This window comes from Palaemon carinicauda, chromosome 40, assembly GCF_036898095.1.
Source record: "Palaemon carinicauda isolate YSFRI2023 chromosome 40, ASM3689809v2, whole genome shotgun sequence".
Taxonomy (NCBI): Eukaryota; Metazoa; Arthropoda; class Malacostraca; order Decapoda; family Palaemonidae; genus Palaemon; species Palaemon carinicauda.
The window spans coordinates 57,429,391-57,449,390 of record NC_090764.1 but is presented as its reverse complement, the minus strand read 5'-3'; the positions used below and the strand labels follow the sequence as shown (position 1 = coordinate 57,449,390).

The window sequence follows — 20,000 nt, the reverse complement described above, 5'->3', positions numbered from 1 at the left end:
TATATATATATATATATATACATATATATATACATATTTGTGTGTGTTTAATGAAATATTTTATTTCACTCATACTTCTGAAAGGTTTAACAATATCAACTCAAAATCCACTAAGCCTTTTCTGTACTAAAAAATTAGACTTGATTCTACCTCAGACTTTCACTTATGCGGTAAAATTTTACCATCAAGTTCCAACACATAAGCTCTCTCACAAACGCACTGAAGCAGTAAGTCTATATGGATGAATATGGCCATACATAAACCAATTCAAAAGAAATCTAACGCAAATAAAAACATCTCACTCCCATAACATACGCAAAACATCAATAGTTCAAGTCGTTTAACTTTGTTTCCTCTAGAATAAAAAAATAAAAAAAAAAAAAATCTTCAAGTAAATCCTGTCATGCATAAATGATAAGCGTCCAACTAAACATTTCTCGAGTATGTTCTCATAGATAAATTATTTCTTCTCTCTACATTACAATTGTAATACTTTTAAGAGGTTATCATAAAACATGCAGCCCTCTATTCCTTTTCCTCTTTACATGAAAAACTTATTTTTTCAAAAGAAAAATCTTTAGCATCGACGCACGTAAGGAATATAATATTGCGGTTGCCGAGGGCCGGAAACCGCTCATTGCCTTGAACAGTGGCGATTATTCAACATTGTCAGCCCATCAGCTGCTGGAAACTGCAGGGAAGGTCGATTTCAATGTCCACAGAAACTATCACCGTAACTGCTTTAATTGCAATCACGTCTGGAATTGCAATAGACAGGCGTATGAATAGTTTATCTATCGCTTTCCTTATTCCATGAAATTCCAATCTTTACAAAGAGCCATACACAAATATGAATATCAACCAAAATGGCATTTAATATCGAATTCTACCTTTGGGAATGTATATCCACTGGAAGTTTACTATTGATAACAGCTTCTGGCTGGGAAAAGATTCGAACCTATGCTCTACCAATCGAGCTATTGAAATAACTAGCTCGGAATGAGTCCCCGCAAGGATAGCTTCGGCTAAGAGGCATAGGTTCGAATCTTTGCCCAGCCACTAGCTGTTATCAATAATGAACTTCCAATGGATATACATTCCCAAAGGTAGAATTCGATATTAAATGCTATTGTGGTTGATATTTATATTGATTAAAATCACGTGTTCGTGATATATATTCAGATACAAATATACAATTATATGTAATTATATATATGGTATACTCTAATAATGACTTAATTTCCCCCATACAATTACCACTAATTCATAAGTCTATCCTATGAATCAAAACAAACAAGAGAATAAGATTCTATTAATACAATATATCGTTCAAAATCCTATTCCTGAGACACTCGCAATCTGGGAGAAACAGCTGAACAATTTGGTATCTATTGGCCTTGGATTGTACGCACGTCCACATGGTTAAGTTGATAAAACTATCAATTATCTTAGCGATTCTCTCTCTCTCTCTCTCTCTCTCTCTCTCTCTCTCTCTCTCTCTCTCTCTCTCTCTCTCTCTCTCTGCATTATCATTTTTATTTTAAATATGACAAGGAAGAAAAAGTGGATGCATATGGAATCTTATCACAGGAAGGGTTAGAAGGAACGGAAGGGGGGTATAACAAGAGATTGTTGCACATTAAGAGAAGAAAGAGAGGTTTGTTCTTGCTATCAAAAGAGGTTGTCAGTCATCCAGCAGGCTGGCTGGCTCTCTCTCTCTCTCTCTCTCTCTCTCTCTCTCTCTCTCTCTCTCTCTCTCTCTCTCTCTCTCTCTCTCTCTCTCTCTGGTACAGTCTTCCCCATTACTGTTCATTAACACAAAGCCATAACAAGACAAACCCATTCTGTTTCATGTTTTCAAAGAGTTGTATTTATGTCAGTTGTTGCCAACGTTGTACACCACCTGAATATTTTGGGAGACTGAACTGATGCCCTGTTTTCAGTGAAGTATAAATCACGTTTAAAACTACGCGACGATCGTGAATCGTCGTTTGGTAATGATCTCTTATAATTAACTCCGGACGCAGGTTTTCCATGAAATATTTTAATAGTGCATGAAACCAGCCTATAAAAACACATAATATTGACAAACGCACGAGGCTGAAGCCACCCTTTAACCACCGAGCCATAGGAACCACATATGTAAATTTGTACTATTATCATCATTATTACTATTGTTTAGTACATCTCATGGGTCATTGTTATACAAACAGTTTTCCTTTGATTGATCTCATTACAGGTTACCGTAATTATACAAACTATATTACCTATGTAGATGTGTGCATACAAATGTAAGTAAAGGATATTGCAGAATATCTAAACAAAGGTATTAAAGTTATAAATAAAAAAAATTATTCATGTTACAAAAAATCTAAAAGCCAACAATTCTTGGATGAGTATTAATTAGCGAGGCATAAAATTAGGAATAAAATGAAAACAAAGAAGAAGCAAACCAAACCTGCATCATGGGCTTGGGCTCAATCTGTGATCTTTTGTTAGTCTCTTCAGCAACCAGCTTCTCATTAAGAGCCGGATGAGCTAATGGGACAACCACGGTCCCCCAACCATTACTTTCACTAATCAAAAGGACGAGACCTCTGTGACTTTCCTTGCTGTCACATTCAGAAATATAAATATTAATGTTGAGAAATAATCTACATGTAATAAAAAAAAATGTAAAGACAAGTTGCTGGAATTAACGGAGATAAAACAAATCTTCGAAATCTTATTCAACTTTAAAGGAAATAATCAGACCCTGATTGTCATAAATAGAGTAATATCATAATAAAGAACTGGGAACATAAAAGGTACACAAGATTTTATTATTATTATTATTATTATTATTATTATTATTATTATTATTATGATGATGATGATGATGATGATGATGATAAAGAACTGGGAACTGGGAACATAAAAGGTACACAAGGTTTTATCATGATGATGATGATGATTATTATTAATATTATTATTATTATTATTATTATTATTATTATTATTATTATTATTGTTGTTGTTGTTGTTGTTGTTGTTGTTGTTGTTACTAGCTAAGCTACACCCCTAGTTGGAAAAGCAGAATGCTATAAGCCCAAGAGCTTCAACAAGGAAAATAAGCCCAGTAAGGAAAGGATATAAATAAACATGAAAAGTAATTAATAACTAATATAAAATGTTTTAGGACCAGAAACAAGGTTAAAATAGATCTGCCATAATCAAAGAAGAGAGACTAAGTCAGCCAGTTCAACAAGAAAGAAATTCGCTGCAAATCTGAACTTCTGAAGTTCCACCGATTCAACTTTAGAAAGATCATTCCACAATCTGATCACACCTGGAACAAAACTTATAGAATACTGCCTAGTGTTGAGCCTTATAATGAAGGTATGACTGAAAATTAACTGTATACCTATAGTACAACGTGCAGGATCGTACAGTCTGGGAGGATCAGAATGCAAAGGATGGTCAGAATTATGAAAAATCTTACGCGACATGCATAAAAACTGACTGAACGACGGTGCCATAATTAACATCCAGATCAGAAATGAGGAATTTAACAGACCGTAAGTTTTTGTCCAACAAATTTAGATGAGAATCAGCACCTCAAGACCAGACGGGAGAACAATACTCGAAACAAGGCAGAATGAAAGAATTAAAACGTTTCTTCTGAATAGATTGATCCCGAAAATCTTAAGACTTTCTCAATGAGCCATTTTTGTGCAATTGAAGAAACAGACCGAATGTATTTTATTTATAGAAAGTAAATTTGCAATTAAGAATCACCCCAAAATATTTAAAGAAGTTGTATATAGTTAAAAGATATCATGCAGAGATCTGGATGTTCAAGAGCCACTGACCTCGACTTACTTTGAGTTTTGTTTGGGTTTAACTTCATGCCACATAATTTGCACCATGCACTAATTTTAGGTAGATTTCTATTAAGGGATACAGCAACCCCAGATATACATTTAGGAGATGGAATAAAGTCAAAGAAAGTAGCATCATCTGCATATTATCGTTATAACTTTGGTAGTAGTAGTAGTAGTAGTAGTAGTAGTAGTAGTAGTAGTAGTAGTAGTAACCAAAAAAAAATATTAATAATAAATCTCCTATATATAATAATAAGCAAGTGTCTGTGTATATATATATATATATATATATATATATATATATATATATATATATATATATATATATATATATATATATATATATATATATATATATATATATAATTCTTTTTCGTCACCCTCTACAATCCCGTCCCTCGAGTGAGGGGAGAGTGAGTAGTTATACCGTGGTGAGAGTCGTAATTTTTGATAGGTCGCGTATACTGGTAATAAAAATAATAAAGAACAGGAATATTTAGTGACAAATACTCCCTTGGATAAACTAAAAGTAAAACACTACTATGACTGTGTGCAAAATATAATTTCAGTGCCTATGTCTGAGATATGGAATTATCTCCCAAATCAGTCGAACCGGTGTGGCAAGTCACTGCACAAAATGAAAGATAATGGACAGGTCAAATCTCATTCCATTTCAGTAAAACAATGAACTGCATCTATGATTTATCAGGGAAAATAAGAAAAAGAGCTAGCTGAAGCACGAAGCACGGTTTGATACAAGGCTAAACCGGAACTGAGAATAAAAGAAAATTATACTGAAACATATTTTGATCATTCAATGTGGACTCTCTCTCTCTCTCTCTCTCTCTCTCTCTCTCTCTCTCTCTCTCTCTCTCTCTCTCTCTCTCTCGGTATGTGAGGTAAAGAAACATCGTTCGTAAATTAATTCATCTATAAAAGAAAGAGCACAAATGCAACGTTAAATATTAAGCGGCAAAAATTAAATCGACACATACAGTACTCAGATATGGCAATAGGGATGGACAACGTTTCAAATAAACAACCTAAGCTTTCTGTGAAAGTAAAAACTACACGTAGAAAAGAATACATGCATATACAAACAGCCCTACACGAAGAAGAGACCGAACAGTAGTGTGTTCCTCTGGGGATCACGTGTCCATGGGAGGCTCATCTTGCTCAGCTCCGGAAATGGAGAGATTTTCAACAGTGAGAGAAGAGAGACTGGAGTCTGTCACATCAGAACATCCTACTGGCATGTGTGATGCTTGATATATTTTGCGTTTGGCCAGTGCTTGACACTCATAATTATTTCATAAATAGTATATACTGAATTTTAGCTACCACAAATTATCTGCAAACATACAGACAAATGTGTATCTATATACAGTATAATATAAATATATACATATTTATATATATATATATATATATATTGTGTATATATATATATATATATATATATATATATATATATATATATATATATATATACACACACACATATACATATATATATATATATATATATATAGAGAGAGAGAGAGAGAGAGAGAGAGAGAGAGAGAGAGAGAGAGAGAGAGAGAGATATCCCAACTTCTTGCATTTTTTTCTATTTGTAAATGAAATGACAGAAATATACATAAGCTTGACTTTACCGTAAAACTGCTAGATAAATTACGATTATTACGACGGTAATAAACATTGAGGAACTTGTCTTACTGCAAGTTTCACGTACTTCTTACAAGGGTGGTTGAGAACGAAGACTCTCTCCTTTTATCGGAAACATAAGACTACCTAACTCTCGGGCTGATTCTGGTTTTTCTCAGCGTTTTACAAACATAAATCCCTTTACGGTTTAGAACTCTTCAGGAGAGACACAGTTTCTTTCAGTTGACTTCCTAATACCAAGTGTCACCACTTCTCACAAATACTCTGTGAAAATTAATATCATTGGGTGTGTATAGTTTTAGCTCACTGAAAAAAGGACTATTATTCGTTTAGAAAAAAGCTACCAAAGGCTTACTTTCCTATAATAAAAATTGAAGAACAAAATCTAATAACAGGAAGTCATACTGTTTAGTTTTTTTATATAGAAGCCATAATAGATGAATTCCTGTGACTAAATCGTTTTCTAAATACTTGATATTCATAAATAATAATTTACGCCTGCAATAGCAACATGTCAAGACAACTAAAGAATAAATATTATTCAGTAACACAAATACTTCTCTTAAAGGTTATGGACAATAAATGAAAACTAAAGAATAAATATAATTCAGTGACACCAATACTTCTCTTGAAGGTTATGGACAATAAATGAAAACTAAAGAATAAATATTATTCAGTAACACAAATTCTTCTCTTAAAGGTTATGGACAATAAATGAAAACTAAAGAATAAATATAATTCAGTGACACCAATACTTCTCTTGAAGGTTATGGACAATAAATGAAAACTAAAGAATAAATATTATTCAGTAACACAAATTCTTCTCTTAAAGGTTATGGACAATAAATGAAAACTAAAGAATAAATATAATTCAGTGACACCAATACTTCTCTTGAAGGTTATGGACAATAAATGAAAACTAAAGAATAAATATTATTCAGTAACACAAATTCTTCTCTTAAAGGTTATGGACAATAAATGAAAACTAAAGAATAAATATAATTCAGTGACACCAATACTTCTCTTGAAGGTTATGGACAATAAATGAAAACTAAAGAATAAATATTATTCAGTAACACAAATACTTCTCTTAAAGGTTATGGACAATAAATGAAAACTAAAGAATAAATATAATTCAGTAACACCAATACTTCTCTTAAAGGTTATGGACAATTAATGAAAATAAATCAGCCAGTCTAAAGTTGAAAAATAATCAAATATAGTAAAAATTTCATGAATACCGTTCCCAATACGTCGGAATATTCAGAGGTAAGCAGGACAATGCCCTAGAGACTGACCATATTATATATGATCAGCACCCAAGACTCCTCCCCACCCAAGGTAGGAGAAGGAGGGCCAGGCAATGGCTGCTGATGACTCAGCAGATAGACCTATAGGCTCTCCAAATCCCACATCCTTAGCTTACAAGGATGGTGAGGTTGCAACGACCAATGAAACTATACAGTTTGAAAGGGACTCGAACCCCAGTGTGGCAATCACCAGGCACGGGCGCTACCACCAGGCCACCACAACCTTAGGAACCTTAGGAACGAACAAATTCAAAATCAGCATCTTCAAATAAGAATCACGACGGATACACGATTTCCAGATACAAGGTATCGAAAAAGAAATAACATACTTGAGAGACAGAGGGGATTCGTTTGATACCGGATATGTACTCATTTTTCCGATTCAAGATGCGCTTCCTAATACAAGAACCAATATAGTTTTAAATGTAAAACTCGCTGACCCAGGAATCAAGAAGAGATAATAAGAATGCCGTAATCATAACGACGATCAATGTTGTAAACCACGTGCATTTCAGTCTTCTTATATTAACGTGCTTTTTACCATTTCTGTATGGGGTAAGCGTAGTAGCCTTCTTTTGTAGGACTTATTAGCTTTGGCAGCTTTGAGGTAGACCGTAGTCCCGATCGGCTTCCCTTCCTGACATCGCTTAGACCCCGGTAGCGTATGTTCATGTGCTGTACCCTTTTCCAGTCACCAGCGTCAAATTAGATAAAATGAATAATGTCAAATCATGGAGGAGGAGGAGGAGGAGGAGGAGGAGGAGGAGGAGGAGGACGGTAGAGAAAATGTATCAAACGGAGTAAGTGTGTGGAAATTCCAATATCCCATGCAAAGACGTCAAGAGAAATGTTGTGCCTTGGTGGCTTAGATAAAAGGAAATAGGTAAATCATCGAAATGAAAATCTTCTCTTAATAGAATATGATTTAGTCATCTGCTCTCTTACACAAGTTTAAAGTGATCTGAAAAAGGAGAATGGAAAAATAGGGAAATCGAATTCCATTAGGATAAAAAAAAATTATCAGGCAAGATGTAACATAATTAAACGGATATTTTACCACAAAAACAAGTTTCTATGTATATATCTTACTCGTTGAGAGAGAGAGAGAGAGAGAGAGTGAGAGAGAGAGAGAGAGAGAGAGAGAGAGAGAGAGAGAGAACACATCCAGACTGATGCGTACTCAAACAATGTAACTGAAGATGAATGAAGAAGATATAATCGCATTTATTTGTATATATTGTAAACATATTTCCTCATTCTTTCATTACAGACAAGAAAAAACATCCCGAAACGCACTGATCCATCTCTTCTACGAAAATCCGTTTTATCCCATGTTCTGCTTCGACCATACTCTACGCTTTACAAATTTCCAAGGTCCTTTAAACAGTAATAAGTGTTAATAACATAATTCATTTCAATGGTTTCAACTTTTCTTACCTTCATATCAGATATCTAAGTTCACTTTCATGTATGCGTACGTTGGGTCACAATATTTTTCGCGCAGACCCTGCTAACTTCCTTGTTTCATCTATTACAAGGTACCTTTTCCATCATGCCACCATCATCAGTCACATTTATCTCCAAATCCTTGTTCGAATGAGGCATTCCCTTTTATCATTTCAAAATTCAGTTTTCCAACTTCACGGATTAAATTTGCCCACAAAACCTTACTCTTGCTCTCATTTACTCTCAACTTTCTACTCTTACAAAACTCGCATATTTTTTCCCATTCATTTTCTTATCATAAATTCCAAACCTACGCCTAACGTCTCGCCTGACCACATCCATACAGATAATGCACAGCCGTGAAGAGATGCCACACCCTTGTTTCAGAATTACTATTATACCATGGTTTCTCCTACGTCTACAGGATCGAACAAAGCTTCACTAAGATCATAAACTTCCAATATCTCACTGCAACCACCCATAGGTCTAACATACTTGAGAGAATCGAGCAGGGCCTAAGCCTCTTTAAAAAATCCCATCTTATCTGGACCAGACGGTTAAAAGTTTTCTTGAATACCACATCCTCAACATCCTCCACATACCCCTTATTTACTGATGCCATAAGATGCAAGGTCTATAGAATACGAGGTCTTCTCACGCGCAGATTAGTGAGGATATGGGGAGAGATAATCCATGACGTCACAATAGCCAATGCGTCCGAGTCTCCCTTGTTAACATTCATACAAATATAGGGATTTTTTTGCTAATTTCTTTATAATTAATAACAAATTAAGAGCCACTTTATTATCTTAGGAAAATAAAATTACAGACAGTGGAAACAGTTCTATATTTTGTGCATGAAAATTTATCTAATTACATTTATTTACAATAATACAGGAATAATATATAAAAACTTTAATTTTCACATTTTCACCACTTCCATGATAAACATGGTTATGCTCCTCTTGAATCTTTCGTCATACTAATGAATAATTAAGAAACCAACTTCAACATTTTACTTACAGCTTTCGGAGATGAGCTAATGTTTCTATTCAAAATTCGAATCCTAAAAAAAGTACGACAACGTATAAAATACCTAATTACTTCCTGAGGTAATGAAATGTGATCGTACATCATTTCAGCTAATGAAGTTATCACGTTTCTCCCTGATTTCAAAGTTTTTTCGCCATGAAAACAAAAACATTTTTTCCACTGTTTTTAGATTTTCGAAAAATTCTTCGTTGGGTTTCATCAGTTTTCTATCATCCCTACTTACAGCACCTATCCACGTATCATCCCCTTTAGTTGCTCTATTGCCTAAAAATTCATACTGAGGAAACTTCCGAGCTATAAACCCTCCCACATATTGTAATCCTGCTTCTTCCATTGCATCTTCTAATAAACCTTCTTCATCTTCCAGATTAGCATCAATGTGATTTTCAAAATCATTTTCTGGCAAGCAAAACAACATAGCAGACAAGTTTAATTCTTTCTGAAGATAATTTTCTTCATTTTCAATTACTGTATTTCCCTTGGAAAGAAAATGAGCAAATTCGTTTTAAGTTGCATTCACACCTTCACAACTTTGAATGTTAGATTTGGAACCTAAGAGAGTTGCTTCCTTTCCTAATAGATGGGCTCTGACCCGGTGTTTAAATGCAACAGGAGAGGGATGCTGATGACATGCACCCATCTGACGTATGCAACCAAAGAAGTGCTCTAATCCGTCTTGATTTAATCTGTATGTAAGTAAATATGTTATGCCAAATTTATCTTTAACCTTTTTTAAAAGATTCACTAGGGAATAAGAAGAAATAATTACACCCTTTTGAAAAGGATAAAGTCCTTTAACTTTACCTCCAGTTACTTCCATTTCTCTTGACAACTTAATCATATCAAGCAAAATTTTGTTCTGTCCTTCTAAATCTACCCCGTACGCATTCCTTGACTGCTTTTTATCTAAATGCACCCTCGAGTTAAATACATCGAACCACTTATCAACAAGGTCAATGAATTCACTAGTGGCCTTCCAGTGTTTATCTTCAATTATGCCTTTGTTGCCGAAGTATTCTAGACATTTACTTGTTGTTTCGGAAAGTAGCTGTACTGCCAATTTAACACTCATACGCTGGGTGTCAAGAACATTAATGTGTTTTTCAGAAAGCTTATGTGCTGGCCTTAGATCACTTTTGCTCTTCTTTATAATTTCTCGAATTGGTCCACTATGAGCAACCCTACCTTCAGCTAATTTTAAAACTTTGTCTAGAAATTGATTTCTAATAAGCTTTATTACATGTGGGGCATCAGCAAAGACGAATATTTCTACTAATGTCAACTGGATTGCAAAATGATGTGTTATCCATGGTGATACCTAGTGCTTTCCATAATCTTACATTTGTTGGCCCCATATCACTTACCATACCCACAACAGGAAATCCTACAAATTCAACTTGCCTAATCAATTCATACAAAACGTCTTTTGTTAAGTCAGTATCATAATCAAAATATATTAATTGTTTCCAGCAGGACATGATACCTCTGATCATTGCGCATTGTACTTTAGATTTTGGGCTATATAAGGTATCAGTACCATTATCATAGCTCCAAACTCTTGAAATACTCATTTCATCAAATGAAATTACACATATTCGCTCGGCTTGTGTCATGGTTTCTGATTCATATTTTAAGAAATTAGTAACTGATTGCAAACTACCAGGCTCCACAAGTATTTTATTTAACCAACGGCATAAAGTTGCTGAGGAAGGGAAAGGAAAGTTCCACTGCTCTCTTAATAATTTGTAAGCTTTAGGGCTTAAGCTTCTCAAGGTGAGAGCCTTAATTATATCATCTTCTTTCCAGAAACTAGTTTTTTTTTCCAGCTAGAAGATGCTCTACCTGAGTAGGGGAAAAAAATTATTCAAACTATTCTTTGCTGTAGTAATTGCTGATTCATAAGCACTATAGAATTTATGATGGATAGTTATTTTCTCTTCTGCCCAATTTCGCCTTTCTGCATCCCATTTAATCATATCAGCATGCCAAGTGGCCTTTTCAATTTCCCATTTCTTTTCTTTACATTCCTACTCCTCCCTCTCTATCATCCATTGATTTTTTCCCCACATTTGTTTAATTTCATCCCTCTCTTTCTTCAACAGTTCAATAGCAATTTTCATTTCTTCCTCTGATGGCACCGATTCAACTTCCTGGGCACATTTCATCCCTCCAAGATTACTTTCCTCTGCTAATAATTCACACACAAGTCGCTTTTGACCTCTTCTCTCAGCTCTCACCAATCTTGATCCCAAATCGACCTCATCTGTTTAAGGAATTTTATATTAGTTTAAAAAAAAATAAGATATGAAAATTACATATTCTCAAAAGTGGAACAAGATTTACTGTACTATATATGGAAAATACGTTAACGATACACTAAGCCTACATGTTATTTGTTCACGTGCTCATATGAAATATAAAAATATTAAACACTGCTAAAATTAAAAATCTTTTTTTTTGTCTTTTAGCCAGTTTCTTACCGTGTTCTGTTGTTGGCATATGGAGTGTTGGCACTGATCCTTTCTTCATTTTCATCTGATTTCGAGGCACCGGTTTGTCTAATAATTCGTACATCAAATTCCTTTCATAGACATCCGCTTCAAAGTGCCGGTTACATATAAGTGCATTCTCAACATTTATGTGATCTGCCCGTTTGCAGAGGTGCGCCCATTTTTCCCTAGTTTCACTGTCCTTTGGAAATGAATGAAATATAAGATCTGGATTTTTCGTTCTGGTTGAGAAGCATCCAAACACAGCACAGTTATTGGGCATGTTGTTAATTGAATATTGTTGTTAAAATTTAAACAACCACTTTCAAGAATTAGATCAACGACCAAGACAATTCCCTGACCCGTTTACTTTGTTTGCCTGTTCAAGACTACTGAACGACCACTTCCGATTAACTGTAGGTAACACCCGTCCGTTTGGAGGTCGTGACGTCACGAAATCCACCTGCGCAGAAATGTCAATTTTTGGACCAGGGATGAGGAGACCTCGTATTCTATAGACCTTGATAAGATGCTTCTATTTTACGACTATGATTGACACGTAGCACTTTTTCCTTTACTTCGGTACTTCTCAAAAAAAATTCCTCCTTGCCTGAATCCACATTGTTCTTCCATTCTTTACTCTTAAAAAATCTGTAACTTTCTCAATACAAATAATAACATAAAGCCTTCCTAGCATATTAAGTGAAGTTGTGCTCAGTAACATTTAGTTGCCCTTTATCTCAACAATTCCTTCAAGACATTTCCTTCATCAAAAAATATCAATTCCAAACACATACATATATATATATATATATATATATATATATATATATATATATATATATATATATATATATATATATACACACTACATATATGTAAATATATATGCATAAATTTTGGGTCAAACATTAGTGAGATCACCCCACAATCAAAATTGTGGGGGTTCAATTACACAGGGAAATTTAACATTTTAGTTTTGTTGACTTTAACCTTATCATTTGTCGACCATGTTGGGTAGTAACCAGAGTAGAGAACTCGTTCCATTTTAAATTGCTTTGCCATTTCAAATTCCTTTTTCGAGATAAAAGATCTTACTACCTTTATTATTCACAAATTCTGATGGGAACGGCATATGGGTGCAGAAGTGAAAGTAAGAATGTTGCGGTGCAGTTCCATTATTTCTAGATCCACGTCCTGTTACGGGAAAAGACTTCATGTTGGAAACACACACCTATGCAATGTACATACATATATATATTCATATATCTATATATCTATATATCTATATATATATATATATATATATATATATATATATATATATATATATATATATATATATATATATATATATATATATATATATATATATATATATATATATATATATATATAAAATCACCAGCCGTAACTAGTTCACTGCAGACAAAGGCCTCAGACATGTCCTTCTCATCTCGTATGTTTATGGTCTTTCTATGCCAGTCTATACAAGGAAATTTGCTTAGCTCCTCAATCCATTGCCTTCTCTTCCTTCCCTTGCTTTTATATAAATATAAATATAAATATAAATATAAATATAAATATATATATATATAAATATATATATATATATATATATATATATATATATATATATATATATATATATATATATATATATATATATATATATATATATATATGCATGAGTTTAGATATGTAAGTGTACAAGTATATAATCCAATATTACCTTTAAAGCAGACTATAATAATACCTTTAACGGACGGTAATATGGAAGGTAAAAGGAAGATCGAAATTGAAAAATGTGACTAACGACCGAATGTGCTGCCCCGAAGTAAAGACAAGGATGCCTTCAATATTCTTACTTGTAAACCCCAGTTTGATGAAAGCCTATTCAGTCGGTCAGCGACTTCCGTATGGGTAGGTCGCTTCGATCGGTATAAGACAAAATTTACAAACTTTGTGTAGGACTAAAAGGGATTCACTGCCCACCTTAGAGCTCACAAGTCCATTGGAAACATTGTGTTATACAAAGATACATACAACCTTTGTGCGATAGTCTTCTGTACCTTGGGGTACGATTCAGACCATTGAATACTCCTTCAAGATTAAAAACCTCCTCTTAGACATACAGTCCGTGTCAGAGAACGTACAGCCTTAATATGCAAAAAAAAATAAAAGAAAAAAAAATAACCACACTGGGATAAGAGCGCCTTAAAGTGTATATTATTAGTCGTAGGGTATCACTGATACACTATGAATTAATAATATAAAAAAGGTTTAGGCTAAAGATACATATGTAGGATGACAAGATATAAATCTCCAACAAAGAAACTGCAAACTATATGATGTGGTAGCCTCCAAAAAGCAAATATTTCGAAACCGGAAAAATTACATAGGACCAAGGCAATGTATACATTCTCCGTATAAAATACAAAGCTTAAAGGTCTTGGAGTCGCAATTCCTTCGCCTGAAGACTGGAGATAACGATGTACTAAGGATCCTTGCCGGAACTCAAATCTTAAAAAAACATCTTATCATATCCAGATATTTCCTTCACTTAATATAGCAGAAATAAATTAAAGCACCTCTAGTCCTATGACGCAGATGACTGGCTTGAATATGAAAAGGCAAAATAAACACGTGAAATCCAACACAAACAAAGACAAACCTAACTCTTCTATACAACTTCGGAACAAGAACCAAATAAAACAAGCGATTATACGAACTTGATTCTCAACCATTGGCCATAGATAGGAAGATTCATCCCATGTAAAAGTTAAAAAGAGATTAATCTCATTTTTATTCAAAATATAATCGAACAGATGTATGACTGTTGAGTTTTTTTTTTTATTACCAAAATGCTAAAAATAAATCCTAGATTATTTAAATCCCAATCATAATACCTGGCGCCATTTCTATCCCATCACTTGAAAACCTTTAAACAAACTTGATATTTAACCTGGTTGCTTGTTTATGCCTGAGAGAGAGAGAGAGAGAGAGAGAGAGAGAGAGAGAGAGAGAGAGAGAGAGAGAGAGAGAGAGAGAGAGAGAGAGAAATTGCATATAGATAGTTTCATACCGAAAAGTGAGGATTAGATATGTACATTAAAACCTATTGTTTAATTTTTCTCCTCTTATCTTTCTCGCATCTGCAACCCGCAACAGTCGAGCAACAGTCAGGTACACAATTTGCCGTTTAGGTTAGCAGAGGCATACTGAATTTCAGAGAGAGGATCCATTTGCCCTTGTACATTGGGTTCGAGAATCTAATTATATGGCACTGGTCACTCTGATTGCTAACTGAACGAGCATACAAAGAGAGAGAGAGAGAGAGAGAGAGAGAGAGAGAGAGAGAGAGAGAGAGAGAGAGAGAGAGAGAGAGAGAGAATTCTTAAAGTAAATGCAAAGAACAAGAAATAAAGAACTATATTTTCCCTTGCCAGTAAAAAGCTAATCCCAGGATCCCAAATTATTAGAAATCAAAAATCGTCATTTGTTATAAAAGGTCTAGAATTTCCTATATTTTCTAAAGCATACAGAAATTTTACTCAAAATAACACAAGTCGAAAGGAAAGCTTCAGCAAGGTACGACAGTAAAAGAATCGAAATAGGCAAACTTTCAAAGTAATAATAATAATAATAATAATAATAATAATAATAATAAAATAGCCAAAGGGCAGGTTGCTAAATATGTCCTCTGTTCCTCATGTCATTTACAATTTGACAAGCAATACTAACGTTGCTAAATATGTCCTCTGTTCCTCATGTCATTTACAATTTGACAAGCAATACTAACAAAAGCTAAAGTGAAAAGTTACTAATATTTCATTTCTGTTCAATTGTTAGTCTTTCATAATCCCACGTGGTGTCAAGAAGGTTTAATACTCCTTGCGTAGTGTAGTCAGCGTCAATAAAATTTCAGTGAGTAAAAAAAAAAAAATATAATGTATTCATCAGTTGAAAAGCTCCAAGATCTTATTGATCTACTTAAACAAGTTAATATTACAGGTTCTTGCAAGGTATATTGATATCTTACGTTAAATCAAACCCGTAAATCTACAGTATTATACACTAAGACCAAATTGGAACATTTAGATGAACAATCCAAGAAATCATGAAAGCACTGCTCAGCTATGAAGATCAAATGTAATACCTCATGAAGGTCGGTATTTCTAATGGCAAAATTCTTTGCTTCTTTTCTTAAAATTGATATGAATTCCTCCAATGAAAAATTATGACAAGAATAACTATAATAATAATAAAAATAATCATTATAACAATGAGAAGAAGAAAATTGTAATATAGAGGTTAGTTCAAAAGTTCAGGGATTTACTGGAAGAAATCAAAACGCGCTAAACACAATATAATTTTTAGAATAAATTAATGACTAGGCCTATCACAAAATTTTCAAGATATTTGACTTTACCGTCTGAGTAGGATTTACCTTAATTTCACAATATTTAAAAAAAAAAAAAACCTCATCCAAAAAGCGTGAATCCAAGAAATTTAAAGAGACATCAGATAGTATTTGTCTTAAAGTTAACACAAGTGAAAATACAAAATGATGCAGTTTCGTCAAAAACATATCTCATGGTTCAGTGTGTTTCCCGAGATCTTAAAGAATTCATATACAGTACAGGTCAACTGATAACACTAATAATCAGTAATCCTTAGTGATTTATAGTTGAAGAACTTATCTAACATGTCGATATCTCAGAAATTAATTATTACATGTATTCCATAAAAATATTTGTAAATTTATTGATTTTGAAGGAAAAGTCAAAGTCAAGCGGTAAAAAGTGCAAAATGTATATTTACAGAACCCCAATCTATTCTATTTTCATCTCTTTTTACTAAAGCGAACATCAGACATGACTGCAAAAAGAAATGATCAAAAGTCCGGCCTTGCAACGAAACCATAGGAACAAATGGAAAAAAATATTTCCATTGCAAGTTTTCGCTCTATCGAAGGTTAGACTTTAATACAAATGCCTATTTATATCTTAATAAAAGAGACAAAAACCTAAAAAGTGTTTAATCGAGATGAAGAGTTTGGAAAAAAAAAGTGTCAATTTCCAATTCAATAGTATGACAAAGAAAAATACCAACTTTTTTTTTTCATTATTGCAAACAGTTAAAAAAAATAATTAATTTTTTTTTTATTATTTCATCACAATGAGTTTTAATTAAACAAAAATGGTAAAAAAATAATATGAAATAAAACGTCCCTGCCTCGAAATCTGCTGGACTGGGTTTGAGACCCGCTCAAGCTCGATAGTTTCTTGTAGTGTCTGCAACCTCACCATCCTTGTTAGCTAAGGATGGGGATTTGAAAGAGCCAATAGGTCTACCTGCCGAATCATCAGCAGCCATTGCCTAGCCTTCCCTGGACCTAGCTTGGGTGGAAAGGGTGGTTGGGCGCTGATCATATGTAGGCTATATATGGTCAGTCTCTTGGGCATTGTCACTGTCCTTTGCCTCTGCCCTTCATGGGTGACCTTTAAACCTTAAAAGTGAGATTCCCTCCGACTATGAAAAATGCACATCTCCTGAGCATGTTCTTCGATGTGACATAGGTTCCGAAAAACTTCCAAGGCTGTAAAGAAATCTTTCACCTCACCCTTCATTTATACAAGGTCAACTGCCAGCTTTTATAAGTGAATAAATAAGGGGAAAATATATATAAATACTTTGAACTGGCTTATCGTTCGGTTTATTTCCTTTAAACATTAAGACGGCCAAAGATCAAGCTTCGAAAAGTCAAGAAAAGGAAATGAGATACAATTCCCCGTAACAATGAACCTTTACAAAACGAGAAATGAAGTTGAAACTAAGAATAGAAAGCCACAAAAGAAGCAAATTTTGATATATGACCTACTTTTACGAGGGCCCCCCCCCCCCCGATATATGACCTACTTTTACGAGCCCCCCCCCCCCCCCCCCCCATGGAAAAGTAAAGTTAAAGACTTTTCTGATCTTTGAAAAAAAAGGTTGTCGCCTTTCTCAAATTTCCTTTGATATAATTCATAGGAGTCATGGTTATCTGGCCAAGTGTCCGAGAAGATTATTTAGTGCTGAGGCGAGACTGGGGGAAGAGAGAGTTAAAATAAGTTGCACAACAAGATGGAAGAAAGGAAGTAGTAGCAAAGTAGAAGGCTGAAAAACAGGTGCAGCTACGAGCCAAAGGAACTTTTCAAGATCTTTTGGTAATGCCTACAGTGCACCACGCAATGTGCACTGATGCTGCTACTCCCATCCTCTCCCAGGTTATTTTTGAGAGTAAAATAATTTGACATCAGTCTCTCGATGTAGATGTCCAGATAGTATGCCAATCCAGATGGCCATTGTTATGATGTGATTGACAGCAACATCTCGATTCACTGGATTGGTCAACAGCCAACTCCAAAATAATTTGTAACTACAGAAAAGATCACTGCATGGGTGGCAAGTGTTCATGCCAACAGAGTGCTCTGCCGTGCACAGATGCTTGTTGGTGCACTGACTGCAACAACAATCAGAACATTGACAGGACCAATACTTGAGTGATGGAGACTGAAAACTTGAAAAACAAAAATCTGAACATGTATTCGTCAAGCTGTGCTTTAGGAAAGTATGTAAGAGACGTGACCTTGCATTATAGGTACGTTTTTGTGATTGTATATAGTATGATTATAATTTCATCTGTTCATCTTAAAATTCTTTTTACAGTGTTCATAACAAGGTAAAATTATCTAAAGTTACTATAATGGCACTATAATTTCGGAAAATCACTTGGTATAGGTCATAAGCCTAAAACTAAAAAAGTATGACATATTATAAGTTTCAATTTGTTGCACACTTTTCTAAACTGAAAACATAAATAAATCTAGAGTAACGTGGTAGAATAAAAATAGTTTTCATATGAATGAAAAAATACTTTTTTGTTTCAGTTATATCCATGCATACTTGATTGTATATATATACTACCATTTGAGGTGCCCTGTAACTCCAAGTGAAGTCTTCCGATCTGGCCAATGTAAAGCTATAAAATAAGATTTTTGTCCGATCCCTTGCTTACAAAAGGCTCTGGTAAATATTACCTCCCAGGCTGTACCAATGACAGGAAGCTAAGATGATTTCTCATATGACCTAGGAACCTGCTGATATCGTAAAACCAAAGTTACAAAGGGGAGCAACAGAATTGCATTTTTTTTATTTGGCCCCCGGACTATATAGATTTCCTAATATGTCAAAAGGCTGGCCGATTTTGCAACCAAATATTCGCGACTCTCCAGGCCTGACGAAACAAAGTACCAATGAGAGATATATAATATTTTAAGAATCGACACAAATATGGAGCAATAGATTTGGTATTGAAAAATAAGTTTGATAGAAATAAAACCGCGGAATTGAGTTTTATAAAATAAAATAAAAATATAGACGCTAATTTGCGGTCATGGAGACCATGAATGGATCTAGCTGGAAAAAAAAAAAAAATCATAACGGCACCAGGGCAAAATTGATAAAAAGCTGCAGTCTCCATGTTATTCTGGCGGCGATAATCAAAAGCTTCCCTTTAAAATGCTTTGGTGCTCAACGCCACTGTGAAATTACAGGTTAATTTTACACGCTTGCGTAAGTGTGAATTGAAAACAACCGTATTGTACTTCTTGATATACAATGATCATATTATCCAGCATTACTCAAAACCTAAGATAATCGTAAACATAATCAGACCGAAATTGACGAAACACTAAAGAAAGGAAGAATCATCAAATTGATGAAAAGAAGACTCGGAACAGGGCGGCAACAGATGTTTGCTTTAAAGGAGGAAAATAGAAATATTATCCACAATAGAGATGGAGTGATTAAAAAATGCAGAGGATTTCTATACAATGCTATACAATAGTGATAAAAGAAATAATTTCACCAATAGAAATGATGAAATACCTGAGCCAGTAGCAAAAGTAACAGTAGGAGAAGTAAAGAAAAGGCATGAAAAGAGGGAAAGCAGCAGATGTCCAAACAATTGATTAAATAATAGATGAAGGAGATTTCATAGTAATAAAACTTGCTGAACTCTACACCAAATGTCTCCAACAATGCTCTATACCTACAGCTTGGAAAACCTATCAATATACTAATTCACAAAAAAAGGTGACACAAAAGACCTGAAAAATTACCGC

At 34.1% G+C, this 20,000-nt stretch overlaps 2 protein-coding genes across 8 annotated transcripts in view; both read right to left on the bottom strand.

Moving 5' to 3' along the window:
* The window catches only part of norpA (no receptor potential A), a 753,920-nt gene that overhangs the window by 662,554 nt on the left and 71,366 nt on the right, over positions 1-20,000 (bottom strand). The gene's annotated exons all lie outside the window — the stretch shown is intronic.
* Positions 10,687-12,347, bottom strand: LOC137632047 (THAP domain-containing protein 2-like). Its single transcript, XM_068364023.1, has 2 exons — positions 11,821-12,347; positions 10,687-11,603 (listed from the first exon to the last, which is right to left on the bottom strand). The coding sequence occupies exons 1-2, from the start codon at positions 12,110-12,112 to the stop codon at positions 11,368-11,370; spliced, it is 528 nt and encodes a 175-aa protein (XP_068220124.1). The 5' UTR covers positions 12,113-12,347; the 3' UTR covers positions 10,687-11,367.